Below are 24,909 nucleotides of genomic sequence, written 5' to 3'. Positions count from 1 at the left end.
CTTCATATTGTGTGGAAACCGTGATGCATTTTTCAGAATTCATTTTATATATAGTAACAATGATATGTAATGTAATGTAATAATGTGGCAATGGTTTTCTCTAATACACACTGGCCACAATTAACGGCACCCTTTTATTCAATACTTTTTGAAACCTCCATTTGCCAGTTTAACAGCTCTAAATGTTGTCCTATGATGCCTGATGAGGTTAGAGACACCTGACAAGAGATCAGAGACCATTCCTTCATCCAGAATCACTCCAGACCCTTTAGATTCACAGCTCCATGTTGGTGCTTCTTCTCTTCAGTTCACTCATTTTCTACAGGGTTCAGGTCAGAGGACTGGAATGACCAGCAGAAGCTTGGTTTTGTGCTCAGTGACCCATTTTTGTGTTGTTTTTGAGGTTTGTGTTTGGATTATTGTACGGTTGGAAGATCCAAACATGGCCCATTATAAGATTTCTAACAGAGTCAGTCACTTATTGATTTTTTCATCTGTTGGTATTTGATAGAATCCATGATGCCATGTGTCTAAACAAGATGTCCAGGACCTCCAGCAGAAATATAGGCCCACAACATCAAAAATACAGCAGTATATTTCATTGTACACGTGGGGTACTTTTTATCCCTGTGTTCACCAAACCCATCTTGAGTGTTTGCTGCTAGTGTTTTAGTTTCATCTGACCATAGAAGCCAGTGTCATTTGAAGTTCCAGTTGTGTCTGATAACTGAATATGCTGGGGATTGTTTTTGGATGAGAGCATTTTCTTTTCTTGAAACCCTCCCAAACAACATGTGGTGATGTAGGTGCTGTTCGATATATTTTTTAAGGTTTTCTGACCCCGAAAGAAGATAAAAGACAGATGGTCGTGGTCACTCTCTTTGGTTTAACGGCCCCGTGAGTCAGTGACAGCAGGACTGTATTTCATCACTGTGAGTCAGAAGAGTTTAGCAAGGAGGAAAGGGAAGAGGTGGAGCTGTTTGATTTATGAAAAGCCTTTAAGAGCAAAACATAGAGACTCAAAATCAGACACGACAGAAGAACTCACATCGTCCCTGTCTACCGAAGAATGTACAGATTCACAGGAGCAAGAGTTTTATCAACAGTGATGATGAAGACCCTCCTGTTCTTCACGATCTGCCTGGTTAAAGGTCAGATGCGGTTTTCATTGCAGTATCAGCCTGTATGTGATGACAGTTGTGTGTGTGTGTGTGTGTGTGTGTGTGGGTCTTTTGTCTTTATTTGTGCATTTTTTAAGTTTGCTGTCAGTATCTGATCATAAGGCACTTATTAAAATAGGAAGTGAATTTTGATTGACAGGTCACATGAGTGATGCTGCTGACGCTGTGACTGGCATCACAGGAGGAAGTGTCATCATCAACTTTCAATATAAACCTGAAACAAATAAAGAAAGTGCAAAAAGATTTTGCAAAATGTTGGGCAGTGAATGTACAACCATGACAGAAGTAAAGAATGATTTATGGATCCCAGAAGAGAGATTCTCTATGACTGATAATAAGACTTTGGGTTGGATTAGTGTGCTCATTAGAAACCTGACCGTAAACGACAGCCGGACGTACAGATGTGAAGCTGATGGTGAATCGTTGCAGGTGAAATTAGATGTGGAACAAGGTAAGAATGAATATTCACATATTCACATGATTTTCTCTGTCAGGCCTTTACATTTAACTTCTTATATTTAGTCCTGGGATTTAATATTACTCCAACACAATCTTACACTATTAATATTTCATTTTTAATTAAAATTACTATATATATATATATATATATATATATATATATATATATATATATATACCGAGTTTTTGTGGTTTCAGAGTCGTGTTGTGGGACATCAGAGGAACAGACTGCTTATTTAGGAGGAACTGCTGTCATCCGCTGTAAATATCCAGAGAAATATAAAGATCATTTAAAAGAATTGTACAAAGTCCAGAATGGATCACTACAGCCTTATGTTACACATGAAAGCAATCCAAGATTTTCTCTGGATGAAAGCAAACAGGAGCATGTCTTTACTGTGACTATTGTGAATGTGAACAGACATGATGATGGGGTGTATTTCTGTGGAGCATATTTGATAAACTATCCTACAAAGATCAGCAACAGTCTGCTTTTCACAGAGATTCAGCTTCATGTTACAGGTGAGAAACAATTAACAACAAACTGAACATAAAATGCATACATAGTGTCAGATAAACAATGTAATTAATGTCTATATCATCCATGGACAACAATGGAAACTGCTAAGATCAAATTCAGTATATAAACATACTTAATACAGGCAAGCAGATTTAAAAAAAAATGCACAAAATTTAATGTTAAGCACTTTACCACAGAAAACCTTTTGAAAGGTGCTTACTGTGCAGTTTAGTGCATTGCGTTCATGTTCAGAGTGCATTTGCTTGCTTGCTTGCATCAGCAATAAGGTGCATATGAATTTGATCATTTAATATTATTTTTTTAGTACATTAATTCACTTTAATCATTTTGATTGAAATAATGTTGGTGCCCAAAACTTGCAGTCTTTTCACATAATCTTTGTTTATTTGAGAGGTGATCTAAATATGTTTGGCTTGAAACAGATGGGAAATTGACAGGCCTTTCCTGCATTTCTTAGTCTTCCAGTCACAAATCAGTGCTGGGTAGATTATTTACAAATGATAATCCATTACCGATTACAGATTACCTGATGGAAATTGTAACGTAATCTAGGTTACTCATTGTTGTAATGTATTCTGACTACTTTTTAGATTACCTTTAAATTGCTTTTTGCCTAACTAGTTTCTCTCCAGTCACTGTATTGATGATGTTCTGGTTGACCTGTGTTTTTGGTGGGCTATTTTGACAATATCCTTCAAAACTGACTAAAGAAAAAATAACCTTCTGGTCGGGAAGTATTGTATAATGCATCTTATTACATGGCTCTGTGAAACACGTGATTCTGATTTGTCAGTCAAGGTATGCAGTCTCAAATATTCCCAAATATTCACTGCTGGCCATGATAACGCTGTATATCAGACTGCTTGAATGTCATTTTTTAATGTGGTGTGTGTTTGTGTTTTCCAGATCTCCACATCATCATTACAGTGTGTGTGTGTGTGTGTTTGATTCTGTTGTTAGCCGGAGGACTGAGTTTGTTTTTGTTCAAGCGGAGATGTAAAAAGACACAAGGTACAAACACAAAGGCTGTGAAAACAAAACGGGAAGCTAAAATGTATTTAACTTCTGTATTCTTGGATGTTCACTTTCACGCTTTCATCATTTGTCCAACCACAGGCTCAGTCTCATCAGATCAGAGGAGCACAGGAGAAGGTGATGAGGTAAAAGAGCATCTACAGTGTTTATCTATTAGCATGACCACAGTTTTCCCAAAGAGTGTAGAACAACACTGGCGCTCAGTTACAGAAGTAATTGGAAAAGATTATAAATCATGATAGAACTGATAACCCCAAATGTTATTTAATTAAAATAATATATCTGTCCCTTTCAGGTAGTTCCATCTGTTTATTATGCAACGATCCCAGACTCTGGAAACACAACATTACACCCGTCTGCTCAGAAACCTATCAGATTAAACACGGTTTATGACGTGGCGCATTTACCCACAAACCCCTCTGGCAGTGATTTCTACACACTGGCTGAACAACCACAAAATATGACATGAATGTGATTCAGTATCTTGCTGTTTATTAGTATAAATAAAGTTTTTTGCCAGTTGTTTGTCATTTCAGGCCCTTCTTGTCCCTTTTTGTTTCAATATAATAATCAATAGATCACCACTGTCATATAAATTACGGACATGTTGGCATAAAAATCTATACAGTATAAGTACGTAGTTTTGTCATTCACTTTAAGGTCAAACTGTCCAAATGTCAGTTCAATTGCCTTTACATATACATTTAGTCATTTAGGAGATGCTTTAATCCAAATAAATTTAGAAAGTAAGAACATACACAGTATTTGCAGCATGAGCTCCATCTATTGACGTCTTCATTTAATAAATTCATTAAAAAGCATAACAGTAAGATTATTCATTTTGAAACTTCAAGTCATTTACTGAAGATCTTAGCTTGGATTTAAAAACCCTCATTTTCTCTCAGATACCAAAGAACTGTTTAGGGACAAATACCTGGGTTTTTATTTCCCCTTTTTCTGACAGCGTGCAAAATGAATTAAACAAGGGTCAAAAGGGCAATATTTGGTTTAAGTTATATTTACCAGAACAGCTGAATGAATGAATGAATGAATGAATGTGAATTTTGGTTGTAAGTAACATTTTATTGAAAAAGGCCCGTCCTCTCATTTTGGGCCAAAATGGCATTATTAGATGATACTGACATCAACAAGTGGTCACATAATGCAGGTTTACACATTGTGCAATATGAATAATGCCTGATGTCTCTCGGCTATGATTAAATATATTGTAGTCCTTCTAATCAGAGACTCATTCAGTCATATATGTGTATTAAACAGCACATTTTCTGTTCTAAGATCAAGACTGAATTTATTAAATGAAGATGTCAATAGAGGGAGCTCCTGCTACAAATACAGTGTATTTCATAGAGAGGAGGAGCAAATGAGAGAGAGAGAGAGAGAGAGAGAGAGAGCTAGAGCTCTTTATTAATAGAGACCCCCAGCTCCACAGATAAAGCAGAATGATCCAGATCTGTGACGATAAACTCCTCATCTTTAACCTGCTGCTCCTCATGTCAGGTGAGAGTTATTCTGTGTGTTTCTAACAGTCTGTCTGTTCTCAATCAGGTCCGTGTTTGCACTGAGCTGTTTCTCTCTCTTCATGTTTTTATAGTCTTGGCATGTGAGGCGAGTGAGATCTTGACTTTCACTGCACATGAAAGAGGGAAAGTTGAGATACGGTGTCCATATGAGTCTGGATATGAAGAATATAAGAAGTATCTCTGCAGAGGAGAATGTCCAAGAGTGTTTAAAGATAAAGTTGTTGAATCTGAATCAGCAGCTCAAGATGAGAGATTCTCTCTGAATGACAACAAATCAGCTCAGATCTTCACCGTCACCATCACTGATCTGAGAACAGAGGATCGAGGCCAATACTGGTGTGGAGTAAAGACAGGAGTTGGAAATTATGATTATAACAGAGATTTACCTGGAAATTAAACATGGTAAGTCAGAGTATACTGTATGTTTATACATATACTGTATATGGTGTAAAACACATAAATACAACTAATATATACTAGTATAAAGATGCAAGATATCAGAAACCACAGCATCCTCTGAAGATGGTGAAGAGCGAGTGTTCACACCACACACAACAAAAATACTGACCCACATCACTTCCTGCCACATGTATAGTGAAATGTCAAGAGTTAAAACCAATTACATTTACAGTTACATGTAAGAGAGTCCCTGTATCTGTCGACATTTAGCAATTCAGAAGTACAGGTAGTCTTTAGTGAAAGACAAGTATACATGTAGCAGTGTCTGATATTTATTACATGATCACTGCTTGTAAGCAGAGCAGCCAGTGCTGAACACAGTAAAAATAGTTGATATGAATTACACTAATAAAACATGGTATATACTGTAATAAAACAGTAGACACTGAGGATAGAGGACAGTCCAGTAATGAGACTCTGAGATACTTAAATCTCTCATTTATGCTCTGATTTAGTGTCCCGAGTGCACTGGTGTCAAAAGTATTCACATTCATTACTCAGGTAGAAATATAGATACTAGGGTTTAAAAAGACTTCCGTAGAAGTTGAAGTATCAACTCAAGCTTTTTACTCAAGTAAAAGTGTAAAAGTACTGGTTTCAAAACTTAAAGTATAAAAGTAAAAGTAATGTATGGGAAAAAATGCCATTAAGGACAAAAGCTTAGGCCGCGCCACAGGGCCTATTGTGCACTACTCCACCTGCTCAAAAAAACATTTTTCTAAAGGCCATAATGACTATAATGTTATATTAACATGTTAATGTTGAAAAATTTGGGTTGCACTAGGCTACCTGTTTCAGCTGCATATGCCCATTAAAAATGAACGCATTTTAGTACAATGCAAATACATTAAAGAACCATATATGTGTACTACTGAGCATTAACGTGTTTCATGGAGCGGAAGATATGATGACTAATTGCCTATAAGTATTGTAATGGTGCAAAAAGTCAAACTTCAGAGGAATGTCATCATTAACCTTTATTGGAATGTAAATGTACACCCAAGCTTAGCTGCAGGAATCTGTGAGGGCAACGGACAAAAAAATTGCTGTACCCAGGGCAGGCTTAGTAACAATTACCCTTGTATGGTTGTCTATATACAGGGGTGCACATAAGTTTTTCAGCCTGGTTCTCATATGAGAACCTGGAGATTTGGTTTGGTCCTCACACAGGCCATGGCACGTAGTGTGAGCCATAAACTATAACTATAAAAACATTAATTAATAATAGTGATAATAATATTATTGCACTTCATTTTTTTTTTTTTTTTTGAACGATGACAAGCCGAAATGAAATAGGAGTAACGAGGCTATTTTTAAAATGTAAGGAGTAATGGCGTGAAAATGTAAGGAGTAGAAGTAAAAAGTCAGCTGAAAAATAATTACTCCAGTAAAGTATAGATACCCAAAATTTCTACTTAAGTAAGGTAACGAAGTATTTGTACTTCGTTACTTGACACCTCTGCCCGAGTGTCTGGTGTGACTGGAGAGCATCTGAATATTACCTGCCATTATGAAAGTGAATTGAAGGACAATGTTAAATTAATCTGTAAAGGAAGCAGCACGTCTCTCTGTGAGAAATCAGCTATCAAAGTTTCATCAGAGAACAACAGAAATGGACGATTCTCTCTGAGAGATGATGCATCTGCAGGAGTTTTCACTGTGAACATCACTGATCTGACAGAAGAGGATTCTGGGATATACTGGTGTGGAGCTGTACAGAGAAGACAACAGCACAAGAACAAGTGGATTTCAGTCATTGATCTGAACATTTCTGCCCGTAAGACTGCATCACCAGGTTTTTTGTTTTGTTTAAAAGCAGAATCACATTGTAAAATCAGTTACCTAAATAACAATTTGTTTGTATCGGGCTATAAGACTGTATTGAACAAACATTGCTGGTCACACAGAGACCGCTGTATTTCCTCCACACCCCAGACATCAGTGAAGGGTTAATAACAGCTAAGTCACAGGGGAAGTTCACTAAAGTGGTAACATGACCTTGTGCCACTAGAAAATGAAACTGCATATATTTATTTCTATTGAAATATACAAAAGCATATACAATCTGAAGTATTTTTTTATTCCCACAATATCTGCAATAACTGTATAAACTATGGACTGTCACACAGATTATGTGGATGTTATCATTTATAAATTATGTAAATGTGACATCATGAATTAAACCTAATGATTGTGTCTCAGCCGCATCAGAGAGGATGCCACCTAAACCAACAACATCATCATATTACACCAGCAAACCAGCAGCAACAAATACTGCATCCAACAGACCCATCACATCTTCATCATCAGTGATAATGTTTTTCTCAAAGACTGCGGATGCAGCGTCGCCGAAACCACAACCTGGTACAATTGATTCTGTTGCTCAAAGTGTCTGATTAAATGTGCACGGACATTTGTTTCTCAAGTTTCATTAAAAACAGGACATTTTGAGTCATTTATTAGATGTTTTTGTCTGTTTTTCAAGGTTTCACATCAATCATTATGCTGTCAGTTATGGGGATATTGATGGTGTTTGGATTCCTAGTGTTTATTTTCTTCAGATGCACACAAAAGAAAGAAGGTAACACACTATCTTTCACTTTCTCAGACACACACATTATATTAAATGTTGAAGGGTAGACTATTTTATCATTCTTCATTTGCCACACTATGGCATTTTCATAACTGGACATCTTGTCAAATTAAAGGCCTTTAATACATTTTATCTCAATCTGGTGCCACAAAACAGCAGTGCGGCTGAGAGGTGACGTTCATGTCTTGGCTGAAAATCTGTCCACTAAAGAAGTGAGTTTCGTCATGTGTCCGTTTGAGGTCGATCTTAATCTCTGTCACTCTCTCTAATCACTTATTTGTGGATTCATCTTTACCTCTATTGACCAAACTGTTGCTTATCTCCAGTGTGTTTTTACTCTGGTGACTGTCTTTCTTCTCTTATTTCAGGCCACTCATACTGTCTGTCATTATGAAGAGATCATTTGCACAGATGACCATTCTGGCTACAGTTTGGCCCTTCCTGTATTTGATGAACGTGACTCCTATAATACTCTCACCTATTCCACCATCACATTTCAAAATACAAACTATTCAGACAGGACTTCAGACGGGCCAGAAACAAGCGACTCTGCAACTCTTAGTCCATAAAAGACTGTGACGATTCATGGACACCAGGTTGATTAACAGTTATACTGTTTGGTTACAGATCTGAATCTGATGGACTTTTGTTTATTCCATGTCAACGAGCCTTCGAGTCTTGTAAAACAATAAACCAAACCAAGTACATTGTGAAGAATTCAAAAAGTGGAGAAAGCAAACGTTTCCTAAACATATTTGTCAAGTTGTTTATAAATCTGTCTGTCCACTTAAAATAAAGTGGTACTATTATTTTGTCTGGTTAAATAAAATATAGGAATATGGAATAATATTGCTATGTTCACACTGTGAGTTTTTGAGATTGTCAACCACATTTACTTACTGGTTTGAGTCTAAAAATGTCCTGGACATGCAATAGCCTCTCTAATGAACGAGTAACCAAATTCAAACCCTTATCATCTGTAACCATGACGACAGTGGCTAAAGTAATATAAAAGATGGTGACGTAAATAAAGCTGTAAAGTCTTATCATATCTACCACAACAAAAGTCCAGCTGAGGCACAAGTTCATCCACCAGACCGTTTTTAAACTTGAGTTAAAAAGAATTTGAGTCGCCTGCAGACCAAAAAAAATGGCGAGAACAGCTCCAGCGGAAGGCTTTAGCTGCATTCCATTTACCTCAGAAGTCGGATCTGATAATGACTTCACACCCAAGTGGACTATGTTCTTCTAGTGAAGTCAGAAATCCAAGATGGACGTGTCCATTGTTAGCAATGCCAGTCGATTGAAAACACCATTAAAAAATTGTATTTTGCAACGATAATGCCATAGTATCATGTCCACAAATTGAGATTGGATAGTACTGTGTGCACCACTGTTTATTGAGACACACACAAATCACTAATAAACAATACATTACTACTGTTTCTCTTTTGTTGATACACAGAACAGCCATATTGGATTCTGAAGTTGGGGTTGTTGCGATTCCTCAGAGATTCCGCTTCAGAACTTTGACTTGGGAGGGCGTTCCAGTTAAAAGCTCCTACTGGAAACTCTGAATTTCCATATTCTGAGTGCAAACAGAACCCAGATAGCCCAGTACGTCTGCAAGCTATCTGTTAAATATCTCTTGATCTGGAAAGCATCTGCTGTCTACAAACATCTGACAGACGGTCTTTCAGATGTCAGTTTTACATACATTCTAAACCATAAACATCTTAAAGACATCTAATAAACGTATATTTGACATCTAAAAGGAAACGTCCTATAGACGTATTGCAGATGAGCAAACACATAAAAAGCAGACGTCAAATAGACGTCTCCATGATGTACGTGTGCTATCAGGGAAAGCACCGAGTGACTCAAAACCTTCAAACATGCAGATATGTGTATGTTGCTGACATCACACAAAACCCGTAACACTCGCTAAACATGCAAATGTTCAGGACAGAGCATCTCTCTTGCACAGTATTACATGACAGACAGTAGATGTCTCGTCCGGATCTGTTCATATACGGGTTTGCTGAAAATGTGTCTGTTAGTCCTGAAAATGTACTGTGAGTTTTGCTCTGAGAAATGGTATTATTGATTTGCTGGGGCTTGGTTAAACAGACCAATCAGAGACTATTAACTGCTAATCTTCCTTTTCATTATGCAGATGTGCCATTAAAATGGCTATGCATGTATAAAATTGATACGAGACCCGATAAAACCATGAACACTGGTTCATGGATTCACAGAGATCATCGACCCCTTGGGGCTGAACCATTAAAATTTCAAAACATTTCGACAGAATTATGTTGTAACTGACTCCTTTACAGAAAACACGTTTCACATTTTGAGACATGCTCCAATTCACTGGTTCGAAACAAATGTTTCATAAAGGTTTTGAAGCTTCAAAACATATTATGCTGCTGTGAGAAAGTACACCATTGCATTTGGAAAGATATATGCCAATTATCACCTCATGTACAGCCATTGGAGCTTGGACCCCGATGACTGCTATTCGAGGAAATATTGAACTGTTGTTCATCCAAGTTTATTTTGCACAGAGTTTGGTCTTCTAATCTCATTATTCCATAAATGAAAATTACGGTTTTAAAAGAGACTTGCCCCCCATACCCTATACGACAAGCATGTTTGTAGGCTTATATAAGTGAAGGTACATGCATCTGTACACTATGGAATTGTCTCACTTTTTCCAATAAACTCCACATGAAGAGATAATATGCAAATTGAATTAAACAATAATCATAAAGGTAACTTTTAATTCAGAAGTCATATTTGCATGATCAATTATATGAATGAATGAATAAATATGCACTTTGGTAGTATACAATGTCAAAGTAATAACTGGACCATACTGACACCAAGTGGTCTCATATGCAGGTTACACACTGTACAATGCATTTGCTTATGTCTCTTGGCTATAATCAGTGTCAGCGACTATAGAGGGAGATAGAGGGAGCTCCTGCTACAGACACTGTAGGCCTATTTCATAAAGAGGAGGAGCGAGCGAGAAAGAGAGACACAGAGAGAGAGAGAGAGAGAGAGAGAGCTAGAGCTCTTTATTAATAGAGACCCCCAGCTCCACAGATAAAGCAGAATGATCCAGATCTGTGACGATAAACTCCTCATCTTTAACCTGCTGCTCCTCATGTCAGGTGAGAGTTATTCTGTGTGTTTCTAACAGTCTGACTGTTCTCAATCAGGTCCGTGTTTGCACTGAGCTGTTTCTCTCTCTTCATGTTTTAATAGTCTTGGCATGTGAGACGAGTGAGATCTTGACTTTCACTGCACATGAAAGAGGGAAAGTTGAGATACGGTGTCCATATGAGTCTGGATATGAAGAATATAAGAAGTATCTCTGCAGAGGAGAATGTCCAAGAGTGTTTAAAGATAAAGTTGTTGAATCTGAATCAGCAGCTCAAGACGAGAGATTCTCTCTGAATGACAATAAATCAGCCCAGATCTTCACCGTCACCATCACTGATCTGAGAACAGAGGATCGAGGCCAATACTGGTGTGGAGTTAAGACGGGAGTTGGAAATTATGATTATAACAGAGAGATTTACCTGGAAATTAAACATGGTAAGTCAGAGTATACTGTATGTGTGCTCATATATGAACAAACTAATATGTCAGAGGTCTGTTTGCATGTATGCCAGTGTTGTATGTGCTGAAAGATGTAACGAGATATCAGAAACCACAGTATCCTCTGAAGATGGTGAAGAGCGAGTGTTCACACCACACACAACAAAAATACTGACCCGCATCACTTCCTGCCACATAACATTCAGTTTCTTTGAGAAGAAAGAGTTAATTCAAAAACAGAAAGAATAACTACACAACTCAAACTCTCAGACTTATTTGTTTTTAAAATATATATTTCAGCTATCAGCCTTATATTCTTTAAAATCACTTACATTTAGCAGCTTTTCAAAGAGTTGCAGTATCGGTTGACATTTAGTGATTCTAAAGGTCAAGGTCTTTTTCATTTCACATTCATGACATTATCAGTGTTTCTGAGCGGAGCAGCCAGTGAAAACAGTGTCAATGAATGTAAAGCAGAAAGAGCTGACATTATATTCTGACTAGTTTCTGATTAAACCACCAATATTGGCATTGTACATACTTAATTGTTTTTTTAATGCTCTGATTTAGTGTCCCGAGTGTCTGGTGTGACTGGAGAGCATCTGAATATTACCTGCCATTATGAAAGTGAATTGAAGGACAATGTCAAATTCATCTGTAAAGGAAGCAACACGTCTCTCTGTGATAAATCAGCTATCAAAGTTTCATCAGAGAACAACAGTAATGGACGATTCTCTCTGAGAGATAATGTGTCTGCAGGAGTTTTCACTGTGAACATCACTGATCTGACAGAAGAGGATTCTGGGATATACTGGTGTGGAGCTGTACAGAGAGGACAAGCGCGCAAGAACAAGTGGATTTCAGTCATTGATCTGAACATTTCTGCTGGTAAGATGACATCAGACATTTAATATTATGTTTAGAGACATAAAAAACTAAATCATTTGTTCTTAGTATAGAAGTAGTGAAGATGCTGAACACACATCACTGATCACACGAGAGCTGCTGAGTTTCCTCCACACCCTCGACATCAGTGAAGCGTCACTAACAGCTGTGTCAGGGGGAAGTACAAGTGTCACATGACCTTTTGCCACTGACCATAGAAATGAAACTCTGTATATTTATTCTGAAATGCATGCTCAGTATATAAAAAGCATCTTAAATAGTTTCTGTTGTCATCATATCTAGAAATAGCTGCATGGGCTGTCATGCATTAAACCCAATGATTATTTGTGTCAGTTACATCAGAGATGATGTCATCTAAACCAACAACAGCTTCATTCCACACCAGCAAACCAGTGACAGCAGATACTGCATCTGACAAAACCGACACATCTTCATCATCATCATTATTACCATCGTCATCACCTTCAGTGTTAATGTTTTCCTCATCATCTGCTAATGCAGGGTCACCAAAACCACAACAAGGTGCGATAAATTCTGAGAAACTGAATGTCTAGAAGCATTTGTTTCTCAAGTTTCATGTAAAACAGGACATTTACTAGATGTTTTTGTTTGTTTTGTAAGGTTTCACACCAATCATCATGATGGTGGTCATAGGGATACTCACAGGGCTTGGATTCTCATTGTTCATTTAATTAAGATGGAGGCAGAAGAAAGAAGGTAACTGTCTTTCTCACAGCAACCATTTTTATTCTCATTTGCCATAGTAAATCATGGTATTTTCATAGTCAAACTGGACTTCAGTGTCACTAAGCTGCATGTTGTGTCAAAAGAAAGGTCTTTAATACATTTGGTCACAAATCCAAAAAATCATGTGTCACAAAACAGGAACGCAGCCCAAAGATGTGGTTCATGGCCCGAATCTGCCCAATGGAGAAACTAGAGAAGTGAGCGCCATCATGTGTCTGTTTGAGTTAACTAAATCACTTGTTTGTGGATCTAATCATTATTTCCAGTCTTAAACCATTTGTTTTTACTCTGGTGTTAAAAATTCCTGTGAACCGAACTGAAGTGGAACTATCGTCTGCAGTACTTCCAGCTCCTTCTGATATCCAGCAGTCCAGGTCTCTGGAAGCGTCTGCATTAGAGCGAGTCATGAGCTTGTTGGAAAAAGTCCTGTTGAAAGAATCTGCCAGCAAAGAGCCTAGTTCACGTGTGAAGCCCAAAGTGAGTCTACCTCGAGTAAAAGGCCTCAATGAACTGCCATGCACTGTCTGTTCGAGCCCTGATCATTCTGGCCTCACGCATTGTCTTGAGAAAAAGCTGTGCTTTCAGTGTCACTCTCCTGACCATTCCCGCTTTGTCTGTCCTGAGAGGGTGAAATCTCTGTCTTCTCAAGGGCTGGGAAACTAGAAGATCTGCACTTAAGGGAGGACAGTGTGGATCGTGAGTTTATTCCTCCAAACCAGTGTTGTATGAATGACCCAACCTCAGTTTTTAGTCTTTCTAGTTCTGTTGAGCCTGCAGGGAAAACTTTAATTTTTCAGAACACGCACAGAGTACAGCGAATTGATAGTCTGTTTTACACACCAGCGACAGTATGGGGCGACCTTCAGCTGAAAGCTATGGTTGACAGTGGCTCCATGGCATGCACGATGAGCGAAGCTTCTGAACGTCTCTTGTTACAGCACAAGCCTAATTTACGAAATTTCCCTGCCAGTGATGTTGTCATAATTGGTTGTGGCGGACAGCGTGTTACACCAAAAGTGATGTATGAGCTTGAGCTCTCAGTTTATGCCTGCAAGATGGTTGTTCCAGTTTTAGTGGTTCCAGGGCAAACCGACGATTTGATCCTGGGCAGCAATGCTATCAAATGGCTGATTCAAAAAATGAAAGAGACTGACGGATACTGGAGACTCGTGTCCAGCCCGGTTAATTCAGAAGATGTTGAATGTCACCAATTCCTGTCTCTACTTTCAAATGTGGAACGATGGAAGGGTGAAGACATGCCTGATAAAGTGGGTACAGCTAAGTTAAAGGAGAAAATAATTCTAGAACCGCGCCATGAACATCTTGCTTGGGCTCAGCTTCCTGAGTCAACAGCTGTTTCAGTGGGGTGCACAGTCATTGTTGAGCCAACCCTCTGTAAATGCCGTCCGAGGAATGTGATCATAGGGAGAGTCATCACACCTATGTGGGGCAGTAGATGGGTGCCATTCAAAATAATGAACCCTACAGACAAAGTAATTATTCTTAAGAAAAACACGAGGATTGTGGATGTTTTTACTTGTATTGCTGTGGAAGAGTTGTCTACACCTGAGTCCCTGAAGAGTAACGTTCAGTGTGCTGCCAGTCCTATAAATCATGTACGGACCAGTGATGAAAGGAGAAACGTACTGGATAAGTTAGAACTGCAGGATCTGGATCTGGATGATTGTGAAGTATCAGAGGAGTGGAAGGATAGACTCCTGAACCTCATTGAAAAGTATGAGTCAACCTTTTCACATGGAAAAATGGATTGCGGAGAAGCCACCGACTTTGTCCACAAAATCCACTTGGTGGACGAGAAGCCATTTCGACTCCCTTATCGACGTGTAGCCCCCAGCCACTATGATAAGCTGCGCACTGCCTTGAATGAGATGGAAGTTAAAGGCATTATAAGGAAATCTCAGAGTGAATATGCATCTCCGCTAGTTTTAGTGTGGAAAAAGAATGGTGACCTTCGTATTTGTACAGATTTTAGATGGCTGAATGCGAAGACAGTGAAGGACGCTCACCCACTACCACATCAAGCGGATGCACTCGCAGCTTTGGGAGGCAATGTTTTCTTTTCGACCATGGACTCGACTTCTGGCTTTTATAATGTTCCCTTGTTTGAAGAGCATAAGAAGTTTTCCTCTCCCTTTGGCCTCCACGAGTACAATCGTCTACCTCAGGCTTTGACCAACAGTCCGGCAACCTTTATGAGGATGATGTCCATTTTTGGTGATGAGAATTTCACAAGCCTTCTCTGCTACTTGGACGATCTGATAGTTTTTGCTCCAAGTGAGCAAGTAGCTCTTGACCGGCTGGAGCTTGTTTTCTCACGCCTGTCTAAGCACAACTTAAAGCTAGCGCCAAAGAAGTGTATGTTCCTCAGGAGATCTGTCAGGTTCTTGGGACACGTTGTCACTGGGAATGGTGTCCAAACCGACCCAGAAAAGGTGAAGGTGATCAGTGACATCCAGACTGCTGACCTCATAGAGGCAGATGGCATAACCCCTTCTCAAAAGAAGATCAGATCTTTCCTGGGTATGATTTTATATTACCAGCATTTCATTATAGACTGTTCAGCTAAGGCAAAACCTATTTTTAGTCTCCTATCGGGTCAGTCACAGAAAAGAGCTCAGAGGAAGTGTGGTCAGATGAGGAAGCCACTCAGTGTCGTAAAGCTTTTACCGGAGGATTGGACTAGTGAGTGTCGTACTGCTATTGAAACTTTAAAGCAAGACTTACTGCACAGTGTGACTCTAGCTCACCCAGATTTCAGTCATCCCTTTATTCTCTCTGTTGATGCTTCATTTGATGGCATAGGAGCTGTGTTATCTCAGGTGCCCCCTGGAGAGAAAATTGCACGTCCAGTTGCTTTTGCCAGCAAAACACTCTCTAAGTCTCAGATTAACTACCCAGCACATAGACTCGAATTTCTGGCTTTAAAGTGGGCCGTTTGTGACAAGTTTAGCCACTGGCTAAAAGGGAGACATTTCACTGCATGGTCTGATAATAACCCCCTGACCTATATTCTTACCAAACCCAGGTTGGATGCGTGTGAGCAACGATGGGTGGCGAAGCTCGCTGCATACGACTTTGACCTGAAGTATGTGCCAGGCACGAGAAATGTTGTTGCAGATGCCTTGAGCAGAGAGCCCTTTGTCAAATCTTGAGTCAGCCATCGTCTGTTGAACGAACCATACATTTCTCTCTTGGATGAGGTGAATGGTGTTGTTACTGGAACCGTGCAAGATGCCTTCCGTGTCACTAACAACTGTCAGAACGTGCAGGCTACCAGTGACGACGAAACTGAGAATGAGTTGCAGGATGACGTGAATGACTCATGTTCTGGATCCATTGATGCTGCTGAAGTTTCTGCTTTTCTGAGTGCTCACTGCGATGGTGGAGTTAGTCCATTGCCCATGTCAAGTCCAACGTCACTCCAGCTCCCTGATGAAGATCCATCTGTTGCAATCCCGTTTTCCAGACTTGCAAATCTCCAAGAGCAGGACAACATAGTCTGTAGAGTCATCAACTATGTTCTGAGACATAAACGTCCTTCAAGGAGTGAGAAAGCGAAGGAGCCTAGCTCTGTGACAAACCTTTTGAAGCACTGGAAAAAGCTAAAGATTCGTAATCGTGTGCTGTACAGAGTAAAGAAAGATCGACTGATGAATAAGAAACTCTTTCAATATGTTGTACCAGATTCTCTAAAACTTGAGGTTCTCCGTTGTGTTCATGACTCAGCTGGACATCAGGGTAGTGCAAGAACTCTCTCCCTCGCAGTTGAAAGGTTCTTTTGGCCAGGAATGAGTAAAGACATCAAGCTCTATGTGAAAAACTGCCAGAGGTGTATTGTCGGAAAAACTCCAGAGCCAAATGCTTGTGCGCCCCTTGAGCATATTCGCACATCTGAGCCTATGGAACTAGTACGCATAGACTTTTGGAGTGCTGAACAGACTTCAGGGAAGGTCGTTGATGTCCTAGTAGTGACAGATCATTTTTCTAAAATGGCTCATGCCTTCCCTTGTCACAACCAGTCAGCTAAGCAAGTTGCCCATCGCCTTTGGAATGACCTCTTCTGCATTTATGGATTTCCAAAGAGAATACATTCAGACCAGGGTGCAAATTTTGAAAGCAAAATCATTAAGAACTTGCTTGAGATGGCTGGTGTTCAAAAATCGCACACCACACCATACCACCCTATGGGTAACGGTCTGGCAGAACGTTTCAATAGGACTTTGGGTAATATGATAAGAGCTCTCCCAGTGAAATCCAAGGCAAGGTGGCCACAGCTTCTAAGAACATTAACCTTCAGTTACAATTGTACTGTGCATGAAACAACCGGGTTCGCTCCTTTTTATCTTATGTTTGGGCGTATCCCGAGGCTGCCAATCGACATCATGTTTCAGCATGTCCTTCGAGATGAGAGGGTGGTCAGCCACCATGAGTTTGTCACTGCGCTGAGAAGAGATCTGAGCACAGCGGCAGAAATTGCCCGAAACACAGTCTCAAAGAGCAGAACCGCCATGCCATTCTTTACAATCGGAAGGTCAGAGGTTCACCCTTAGCAGTGGAAGATAGAGTTTTGCTGGCTAACCGTGGAGAGAAAGGCAAGAGGAAAGTTGGACAAATGGGACTCTGTTTTGTATGAGATTCAATCAGTGAGACCAGAGATTAATGTGTACAAGATTAAGGATGTTCAGACTGGCAAAGAAAAAGTGGTGCACAGAAATCTGTTGCTTCCAGTGAATTTCTTATCCTGGGATGATGGTGAAAAAGACTCAGTTCGATCAGATTCCACTGGTGCTACCCGTGGCAGTGCTCTCGATTCCGCTCTGATGGATGATCCTGATCCTGTTTCAAAGATATCAGAATGGTTATTGCAGACGGATGGAACACAGGACAGTGACGATATGCAGGATGCTACTTGTGGTGGAGTTTCAGACATTTCTGATGAGATGACTCCTGAGAACTCTGGCAATGTTCGGTACAGTCCAGAACCTGAGCATGTTCCTGAACCTGCTGAGAGTATAAAGTGTTTACCTACATCCAAGCCAAATGAGTACCCCAGTTGTTTGCAAGAACCTGATAACAGACTGGCCCCTGTCATTTGCGAACAGCCCACAAGTACACATACAGGCCACATCACTACTCGATTAGGGAGATCAGTTAAGCCCCCTAACAGACTTATCTGTGAAATTGACAGTCAGAAAATTGATTCACACAGTGATGCAGTAGTTATTTTTCAAGGAACCAACTTTGTAGTGGAGTTGATAAGGAATATTTTTGTTTAAAATGTCTGAGTCTTAATGATGATTCATATCTACGAGTCAACTTTTGTTAAGAGAATGACTTTGAAGTGAGTTTTTCTTCTCTGAGAAGGAGTCTGAGAAGTTTATTTGCATCAAAAGATATTTGAAGAGCAGAGATACATTTGTAACCACTAGGAGCGTGTAGACTGCACCTCCTATAGTCTGTGTTAAGTGTGGAGCCTGGTACCATTCCATTCTTGCACACTTCCTGGGGAAGAGATAAATTATCTGATATGCTGTATTGTAAAGCTCTTTTACTCACACCTGTTTTTTTTTTTTTTTCTTTCTCTTTTCTTTTCTGTATATTTAGTTTGTTACATATTCTGGTTCTAGCCCAATTTAGCAGAATTTAAGGGGGTGTATGTAACTGAGTTTAAATAATGTTGTTAAATTCATGCATTAATTGGGAAAACTCGACATTGGCTGTTGCGTCACTTGCATTGGCATGCGTGATATTAAGGGCGGAGCTACGTTACCACCAGCAGAGTTTCACATCTCTCGCTGCTGACTTTGAGCAACGTTGATGCGTTGATGCACTGTCCTTTAACCAGCTTTTGGTCGTGTTTGTCCCAGTTTGTCTGTGACAGGCTCCAGTAAAGAGATCTTGAGTGACCATCCACCTGCTCTCAGTGTGATTCCATCCACACAAACACACACAGTCACATTGGTGCCGTGACCCGTTGTTTGTTCAATCAAGATGTTTCCTGAAGCGGCCGAGGGTTCATCTTAAAGCTTCCGCTGGAGTCAGGTGGACACTATTTTTCTCGGGAACTGTTTTTTTAAGAAAAATAGTTTTTTTCATTTAGTGACTGCACTCAAGCAATTTGCATAATTTGCTAAGGACAATTTGCTATTGAGCACATTTGAGGTTTTTGATTTATTGTATTTTTTTTTTTTACAAGTACTGATATTCATTATGAGTGATTTTGATAACTATCACACTCCAGTCTGTGGTAGTAAAGGTAGAGGATGGGGTTTATTGAAAGTGCCAAAGACATTACCGTTCAGTGGGCCTGGTGTACAGAGTGATGCCCATGTAGTCATAGACCGTAACACTTCAGATTCAGATCCATTAGTTTGTGATGGCCTATCCACAAGTTATGAGTCAGATGCTTCAAGAGGGCAGCAGGGTGTGTTTTCGTCTACTCCATACCCTAATTCACAGCCACCTAATGTAATCACTGCAATGACTGACATAATCAGCCAAGTTGGTCAGCAAATTGCTGATAGCATAGTCACCAGACTAAGTCCAACACATAAAGTTGACGCACATTCAGTTGACGATTCCTCCAAAAACGTAACTGTAGATAAATCAACTTCACAAATGATGGACCTGATACAAAGCCAGTTGTCCTTTTCCAGAAATGTGAGAGAACCTCCTAGCTTCAGGGGAGAAGTTTCTGATTCTATTGACTTAAATGAGTGGATAGATATCATGAGAGACCACTATATGTTCACGCTCACTTTATAACAATGTATATTCAGCAGAGTTTCACATCTCTCGCTGCTGACTTTGAGCAACGTTGATGCACTGTCCTTTAACCAGCTTTTGGTCGTGTTTGTCTGTGACAGGCTCCAGTAAAGAGATCTTGAGTGACCATCCACCTGCTCTCAGTGTGATTCCATCCACACAAACACACACAGTCACATATATATATATATATATATATATATATATATATATAATTATTTATATGCGTTATGTTTTATGTCAAGTTTTTTTTTGTAATCTTTTATTACTTACCTCTAAAAACAGTTTGCTGTTATCCTTTAGGCCTGGTCTCCGTCCGTTTCGCATTTGAAATCTGTTCTCCCGCGCTTTGATTTGATTGGCGGTTGGCAGCCAGCTTTAGCTGCATTACTGCCACCTAATGGACTGGATTGTGGTGCATGAAAAAACCCTCTGAATTATCTCTATTCTCCTTAGATTCATTAAATGTATGTAAATTCCACATGATTTAAATCTAATAATTATAATGAATATATAAATTATAAACAATTATAATTTAAATGTTTAATTATAATTTTAAAATAAAAATGTTTAATTTAAGTTAATGAACTGGATGACCACAAGAATTATAAGGACATTCGTTGGAGCATTTAGTCATTATCAGTCTCTGGCTGAATGTGCTCCTCTAGCTAGCCAAAAACAGGTAATGAACACATTAATTACTAATGTAAAAACATTACTACTACTGCTGCTAATAATAATAATAATAATATCCAGCTGGTTTATCTGAGTTCTATCTAATGCTCACAGTTCTTTGTTAATCCGCAGACAGTTTTATTTATTTAACGGTGCTGCTAGTGGTGATGAGTTTACAAAATTTGCAGAATTTGTTGTTTGAGCATGTGCTCACTAGGAAAATGTACCATATTTAAGTGCTGAATGAGGGATTGACAGTCTAAAGTTTCACCAGTGAAATGCTGACCAAAAATAAATCAACATTGATTCAATATTTGTCTTTTCAACACTGAAAAGCATTGAATTATCAACATTGATCCAATATTATTTAGCATTGAATTTTCAACCTCAACCAAAATGATGATTCTGATGGAATTTCAACATTGAATCAATGTCACCCTGCTATCTGGAAAAGGAGTGGGATGACTTTCTTTTAGCCTAATTTTTACAATGTTTTTGTAATGTATTAATTATCACGGGCTATAATAAAAAACAAGTTGTCATATCCTAATACTGAGTAAATACATTTGGTTCGAATAGTATGGCAAGATGTATTAAAAATGTATTTCTTTTTTTTCACATTATTAGATTACCTTTTGACTTTATGAATACACATAAATGATAGCTTAATGATTTTTTTCTTTTTTATAATATTTTTAATAATTTTATAATATTTTCTTTTTTAATATAATATATTATAATTTAATATATAATTTAATATAATTTATATTTTTTGTATTATTTGGCTTTTTAAACTGTAATTTATTTGATAGTTATGTATACATTATTTTATTAACAGGAAGAAAAACCTGTTTTTGACCTCAGAATAAAGCACTTTCCCGTTGTACATGGCTGTGGGGACGAGCAGTTTTGTGGTGCTTGGAATTCTTCATAATTAATTAAAAACAAATACTGCCACATTGATGGCTCAAAGAAGGTGTAATTGTTCAAAAAACACATTGTCATATTGGGAACGTTTATTATATTACTAAAAGAGGACCATATGGGAACGTTCTGTTAACGTCCCAAATGTCCTCTTTGTAACGTTGCTATATGTGACCATAGAAAAACCAATATAGAACGTCCTCCTAAAGTCATATCTGGAACGTTATAATATGACTAAAACAGGACCTTATGGGAACGTTCTGTTAAGGTCCCAAATGTCCTCTTTGTAACGTTCTTATGTGACCAAAAAATAACCAAAATAGAACGTCCTCCTAAAGTCATATCTGCAACGTTATTATTTGACTAATAGAGGACCATATGGGAACGTTCTGTTAACGTCCTCTTTGTAACGTTCTTATGTGACCAAAAAATAACCAAAATAGAACGTCCCCCTTAAGTCACGTAAGTAACATTGAGCACCAGCACTTTCATAACCAAAAGAGGACGTTTTAGGAACATCCCTAATGTTCTGTAGAGGTTCGGGACTTTCGTCACCTTTAGGGAACTTTTAGGGAACGTTGCGCAAGGTTGCGAGAACGTCCCCTCCTACGTGGGAAGTACATCACTGCAGTTTCCATAATAAATGAACACTTTCACACAAAGTTACAGAGTTGCGATTAATAAAGCGTAATTTTCGCAAAATTACTTGAAGAATATCATGCTATGACTTCAAAACAATATTAATATGCTGGGAGATTTGAAAACTGATGCTTTTGAACGTTAGCATCGCACACATCCAGCTTCGTATCTATGGGTTTTCGTGCATGATAAGTTTGTTTGGTAGCTCACGGAGTACGGAGACGGACTTTTCGAGACGAGGAGCACCGGTTCGAATCCCGTGAAACTACGGTTCAACAAATCAGTTAAAATCTGCGTAAAAGGAAGTTCAAATGGCACAGTTGCATCAGCTAATATGTTTTTATATCAGTTTTGCATTTGTTAACATTATCGGGTAGGTTTAGGGCTGGATTTGGTGTAGGGCGTATTTTCAACACGATAGAGCATTAAGTTTTAGCAACAGTCCCCGGATATTTTAATTCTGAACCGCTGTAATACGTATCTAAAGCAACGTAATAAAAAAACAGCAATACGTACCAATATCTACGTAATAAAAACGTGCCAGGGTTTACATATTGAACCTGTGTTTTAGCGCCACTCAGTGGACATTTCTATTTCAAACTGCGGCGAAACGTGCAGCAAGGTACGTAAAACGGTGTCGCACAAAAAGTGCGCAGAGGTACGAATTTTTATGACACCAGGTTGATTTTATCATTCTTCATTTGCCACACTATGGCATTTTCATAACTGGACATCTTGTCAAATTAAAGGCCTTTAATACATTTGATCTCAATCTGGTGCCACAAAACAGCAGTGTGGCTGAGAGGTGACGTTCATGTCTTGGCTGAAAATCTGCCCACTAAAGAAGTGAGTTTCATCGTGTCCGTTTGAGGTCGATCTTAATCTCTGTCCCTCTCTCTAATCACTTATTTGTGGGTTCTTATCATCTTTACCTCTATTGACCATACTGTTGCTTATCTCCAGTGTGTTTTTACTCTGGTGACTGTCTTTCTTCTCTTATTTCAGGCCACTCATACTGTCTGTCATTATGAAGAGAGCATTTGCACAGATGACCTTTCTGGCTACAGTTTAGCCCTTCCTGTATTTGATGAACGTGACTCCTATAATACTCTCGCCTATTCCACCATCATATTTCAAAATACAAACTATTCAGACAGGACTTCAGACGGGCCGGAAACAAGCGACTCTGCAACTCTTAGTCCATAAAAGACTGTGACGATTCATGGACACCAGGTTGATTAACAGTTATACTGTTTGGTTACAGATCTGAATCTGATGGACTTTTATTTATTCCATGTCAATGAGCCTTCGAGTCTTGTAAAACAATAAACCAAACCAAGTACATTGTGAAGAATTCAAAAAGTGGAGAAAGCAAACGTTTCCTAAACATATTTGTCAAGTTGTTTATAAATCTGTCTGTCCACTTAAAATAAAGCGGTACTATTATTTTGTCTGGTTAAATAAAATATAGGAATATGGAATAATATTGCTATGTTCACACTGTGAGTTTTTGAGATTGTCAACCACATTTACTTACTGGTTTGAGTCTAAAAATGTCCTGGACATGCAATAGCCTCTAATGAACGAGTAACCAAATTCAAACCCTTATCATCTGTAACCATGACGACAGTGGCTAAAGTAATATAAAAGATGGTGACGTAAATAAAGCTGTAAAGTCTTATCATATCTACCACAACAAAAGTCCAGCTGAGGCACAAGTTCATCCACCAGACCGTTTTTAAACTTGAGTTAAGAAGAATTTGAGTCGCCCGCAGAGCAAAAAAAATGGCGAGAACAGCTCCAGCGGAAGGCTTTAGCTGCATTCCATTTACCTCAGAAGTCGGATCTGGTAATAACTTCACACCCAAGTGGACTATGTTCTTCTAGTGAAGTCAGAAATCCAAGATGGACGTGTCCATTGTTAGCAATGCCAGTCGATTGAAAACACCATTAAAAAATGGTATTTTGCAACGATAATGCCATAGTATCATGTCCACAAATAGAGATTGGATAGTACTGTGTGCACCACTGTTTATTGAGACACACACAAATCACTAATAAAAAATATATTACTACTGTTTCTCTTTTGTTGATACACAGAGCAGCCATATTGGATTCTGAAGTTGGGGTTGTTGCGATTCCTCAGAGATTCCGATTCGGAACTTTGACTTGGGAGGGCGTTCCAGTTAAAAGCTCCTACTGGAAACTCTGAATTTCCATATTCTGAGTGCAAACAGAACCCAGATAGCCCAGTACGTCTGCTAGCTATCTGTTAAATATCTCTTGATCTGGAAAGCATCTGCTGTCTACAAACATCTGACAGACGGTCTTTCAGATGTCAGTTTTACATACATTCTAAACCATAAACATCTTAAAGACATCTAATAAACGTATATTTGACATCTAAAAGGAAACGTCCTATAGACGTATTGCAGATGAGCAAACACATAAAAAGCAGACGTCAAATAGACGTCTCCATGATGTACGTGTGCTATCAGGGAAAGCACAGAATGACTCAAAACCTTCAAACATGCAGATTTGAGTATGTTGCTGACATCACACAAAACCCGTAACACTCGCTAAACATGCAAATGTTCAGGACAGAGCATCTCTCTTGCACAGTATTACATGACAGACAGTAGATGTCTCGTCCAGATCTGTTCATATACGGGTTTGCTGAAAATGTGTCTGTTAGTCCTGAAAATGTACTGTGAGTTTTGCTCTGAGAAATGGTATTATTGATTTGTTGGGGCTTGGTTAAACAGACCAATCAGAGACTATTAACTGCTAATCTTCCTTTTCATTATGCAG

The 24,909-nt window shown here is 38.8% G+C and overlaps 3 protein-coding genes across 11 annotated transcripts; all 3 read left to right on the top strand.

Annotated features, from left to right (window-relative positions):
- Nucleotides 1-219: 219 nt before the first annotated feature.
- LOC131547129 (uncharacterized) lies at nucleotides 220-4,674 on the top strand. Its single transcript, XM_058787459.1, has 6 exons — nucleotides 220-1,151; nucleotides 1,321-1,632; nucleotides 1,839-2,162; nucleotides 3,088-3,192; nucleotides 3,298-3,341; nucleotides 3,512-4,674. The coding sequence occupies exons 1-6, from the start codon at nucleotides 1,070-1,072 to the stop codon at nucleotides 3,683-3,685; spliced, it is 1,041 nt and encodes a 346-aa protein (XP_058643442.1). The 5' UTR covers nucleotides 220-1,069; the 3' UTR covers nucleotides 3,686-4,674.
- Nucleotides 4,675-4,990: 316 nt separating this feature from the next.
- Nucleotides 4,991-9,120, top strand: LOC131547133 (CMRF35-like molecule 6). 2 transcript variants are annotated; one of them, XM_058787480.1, is made up of 6 exons: nucleotides 4,991-5,159; nucleotides 6,865-6,993; nucleotides 7,419-7,580; nucleotides 7,702-7,797; nucleotides 7,966-8,021; nucleotides 8,178-9,120. In XM_058787480.1, exons 1-6 carry the CDS (start codon nucleotides 5,123-5,125, stop codon nucleotides 8,376-8,378), a joined length of 681 nt encoding a protein of 226 aa, XP_058643463.1. In that variant the 5' UTR covers nucleotides 4,991-5,122; the 3' UTR covers nucleotides 8,379-9,120. The 2 variants fall into 2 exon arrangements, with proteins under 2 accessions (XP_058643463.1, XP_058643455.1); XM_058787472.1 differs by having other exon boundaries at nucleotides 6,769-6,993; nucleotides 8,178-9,117.
- Nucleotides 9,121-10,874: 1,754 nt separating this feature from the next.
- Nucleotides 10,875-24,195, top strand: LOC131547052 (polymeric immunoglobulin receptor-like). Of its 8 annotated transcripts, none has more exons than XR_009272831.1 (8): nucleotides 10,875-10,991; nucleotides 11,086-11,418; nucleotides 11,992-12,309; nucleotides 12,661-12,849; nucleotides 12,949-13,044; nucleotides 13,213-13,271; nucleotides 13,397-13,551; nucleotides 23,104-24,195. XR_009272831.1 is itself a non-coding variant. In XM_058787308.1 (6 exons), exons 1-5 carry the CDS (start codon nucleotides 10,934-10,936, stop codon nucleotides 13,017-13,019), a joined length of 969 nt encoding a protein of 322 aa, XP_058643291.1. In that variant the 5' UTR covers nucleotides 10,875-10,933; the 3' UTR covers nucleotides 13,020-13,044; nucleotides 23,104-24,191. The 8 variants fall into 8 exon arrangements, 4 of the variants coding, with proteins under 4 accessions (XP_058643291.1, XP_058643327.1, XP_058643318.1 ...); XR_009272830.1 differs by having other exon boundaries at nucleotides 13,415-13,551; nucleotides 23,104-24,194; XR_009272829.1 differs by lacking the exon at nucleotides 13,397-13,551 and having other exon boundaries at nucleotides 23,104-24,193.
- The last annotated feature ends 714 nt before the right edge of the window (nucleotides 24,196-24,909 follow it).

Source organism: Onychostoma macrolepis, chromosome 01 (assembly GCF_012432095.1).
Source record: "Onychostoma macrolepis isolate SWU-2019 chromosome 01, ASM1243209v1, whole genome shotgun sequence".
In the NCBI taxonomy this organism is placed as follows: domain Eukaryota; kingdom Metazoa; phylum Chordata; class Actinopteri; order Cypriniformes; family Cyprinidae; genus Onychostoma; species Onychostoma macrolepis.
This window is presented reverse-complemented; position numbering and strand designations above follow the sequence as displayed.

What these genes read in the sequence shown, in the direction of transcription:
- LOC131547133 (XM_058787472.1), top strand. Translation starts at nt 5,123, where the DNA reads ATGATTATAACAGAGATTTACCTGGAAATTAAACATG. An exon ending in TGATCTGAACATTTCTGCCC is followed by an intron (nt 6,994 to 7,418) that starts GTAAGACTGCAT and finishes ATTGTGTCTCAG; the next exon opens with CCGCATCAGAGAGGATGCCA. An exon ending in AAAATCTGTCCACTAAAGAA is followed by an intron (nt 8,022 to 8,177) that starts GTGAGTTTCGTC and finishes CTCTTATTTCAG; the next exon opens with GCCACTCATACTGTCTGTCA.
- LOC131547129 (XM_058787459.1), top strand. Translation starts at nt 1,070, where the DNA reads ATGTACAGATTCACAGGAGCAAGAGTTTTATCAACAGTGATGATGAAG. An exon ending in CACGATCTGCCTGGTTAAAG is followed by an intron (nt 1,152 to 1,320) that starts GTCAGATGCGGT and finishes TTTGATTGACAG; the next exon opens with GTCACATGAGTGATGCTGCT. An exon ending in GAAATTAGATGTGGAACAAG is followed by an intron (nt 1,633 to 1,838) that starts GTAAGAATGAAT and finishes TTGTGGTTTCAG; the next exon opens with AGTCGTGTTGTGGGACATCA.
- LOC131547052 (XM_058787308.1), top strand. Translation starts at nt 10,934, where the DNA reads ATGATCCAGATCTGTGACGATAAACTCCTCATCTTTAACCTGCTGCTC. An exon ending in CCTGCTGCTCCTCATGTCAG is followed by an intron (nt 10,992 to 11,085) that starts GTGAGAGTTATT and finishes ATGTTTTAATAG; the next exon opens with TCTTGGCATGTGAGACGAGT. An exon ending in TGATCTGAACATTTCTGCTG is followed by an intron (nt 12,310 to 12,660) that starts GTAAGATGACAT and finishes TATTTGTGTCAG; the next exon opens with TTACATCAGAGATGATGTCA.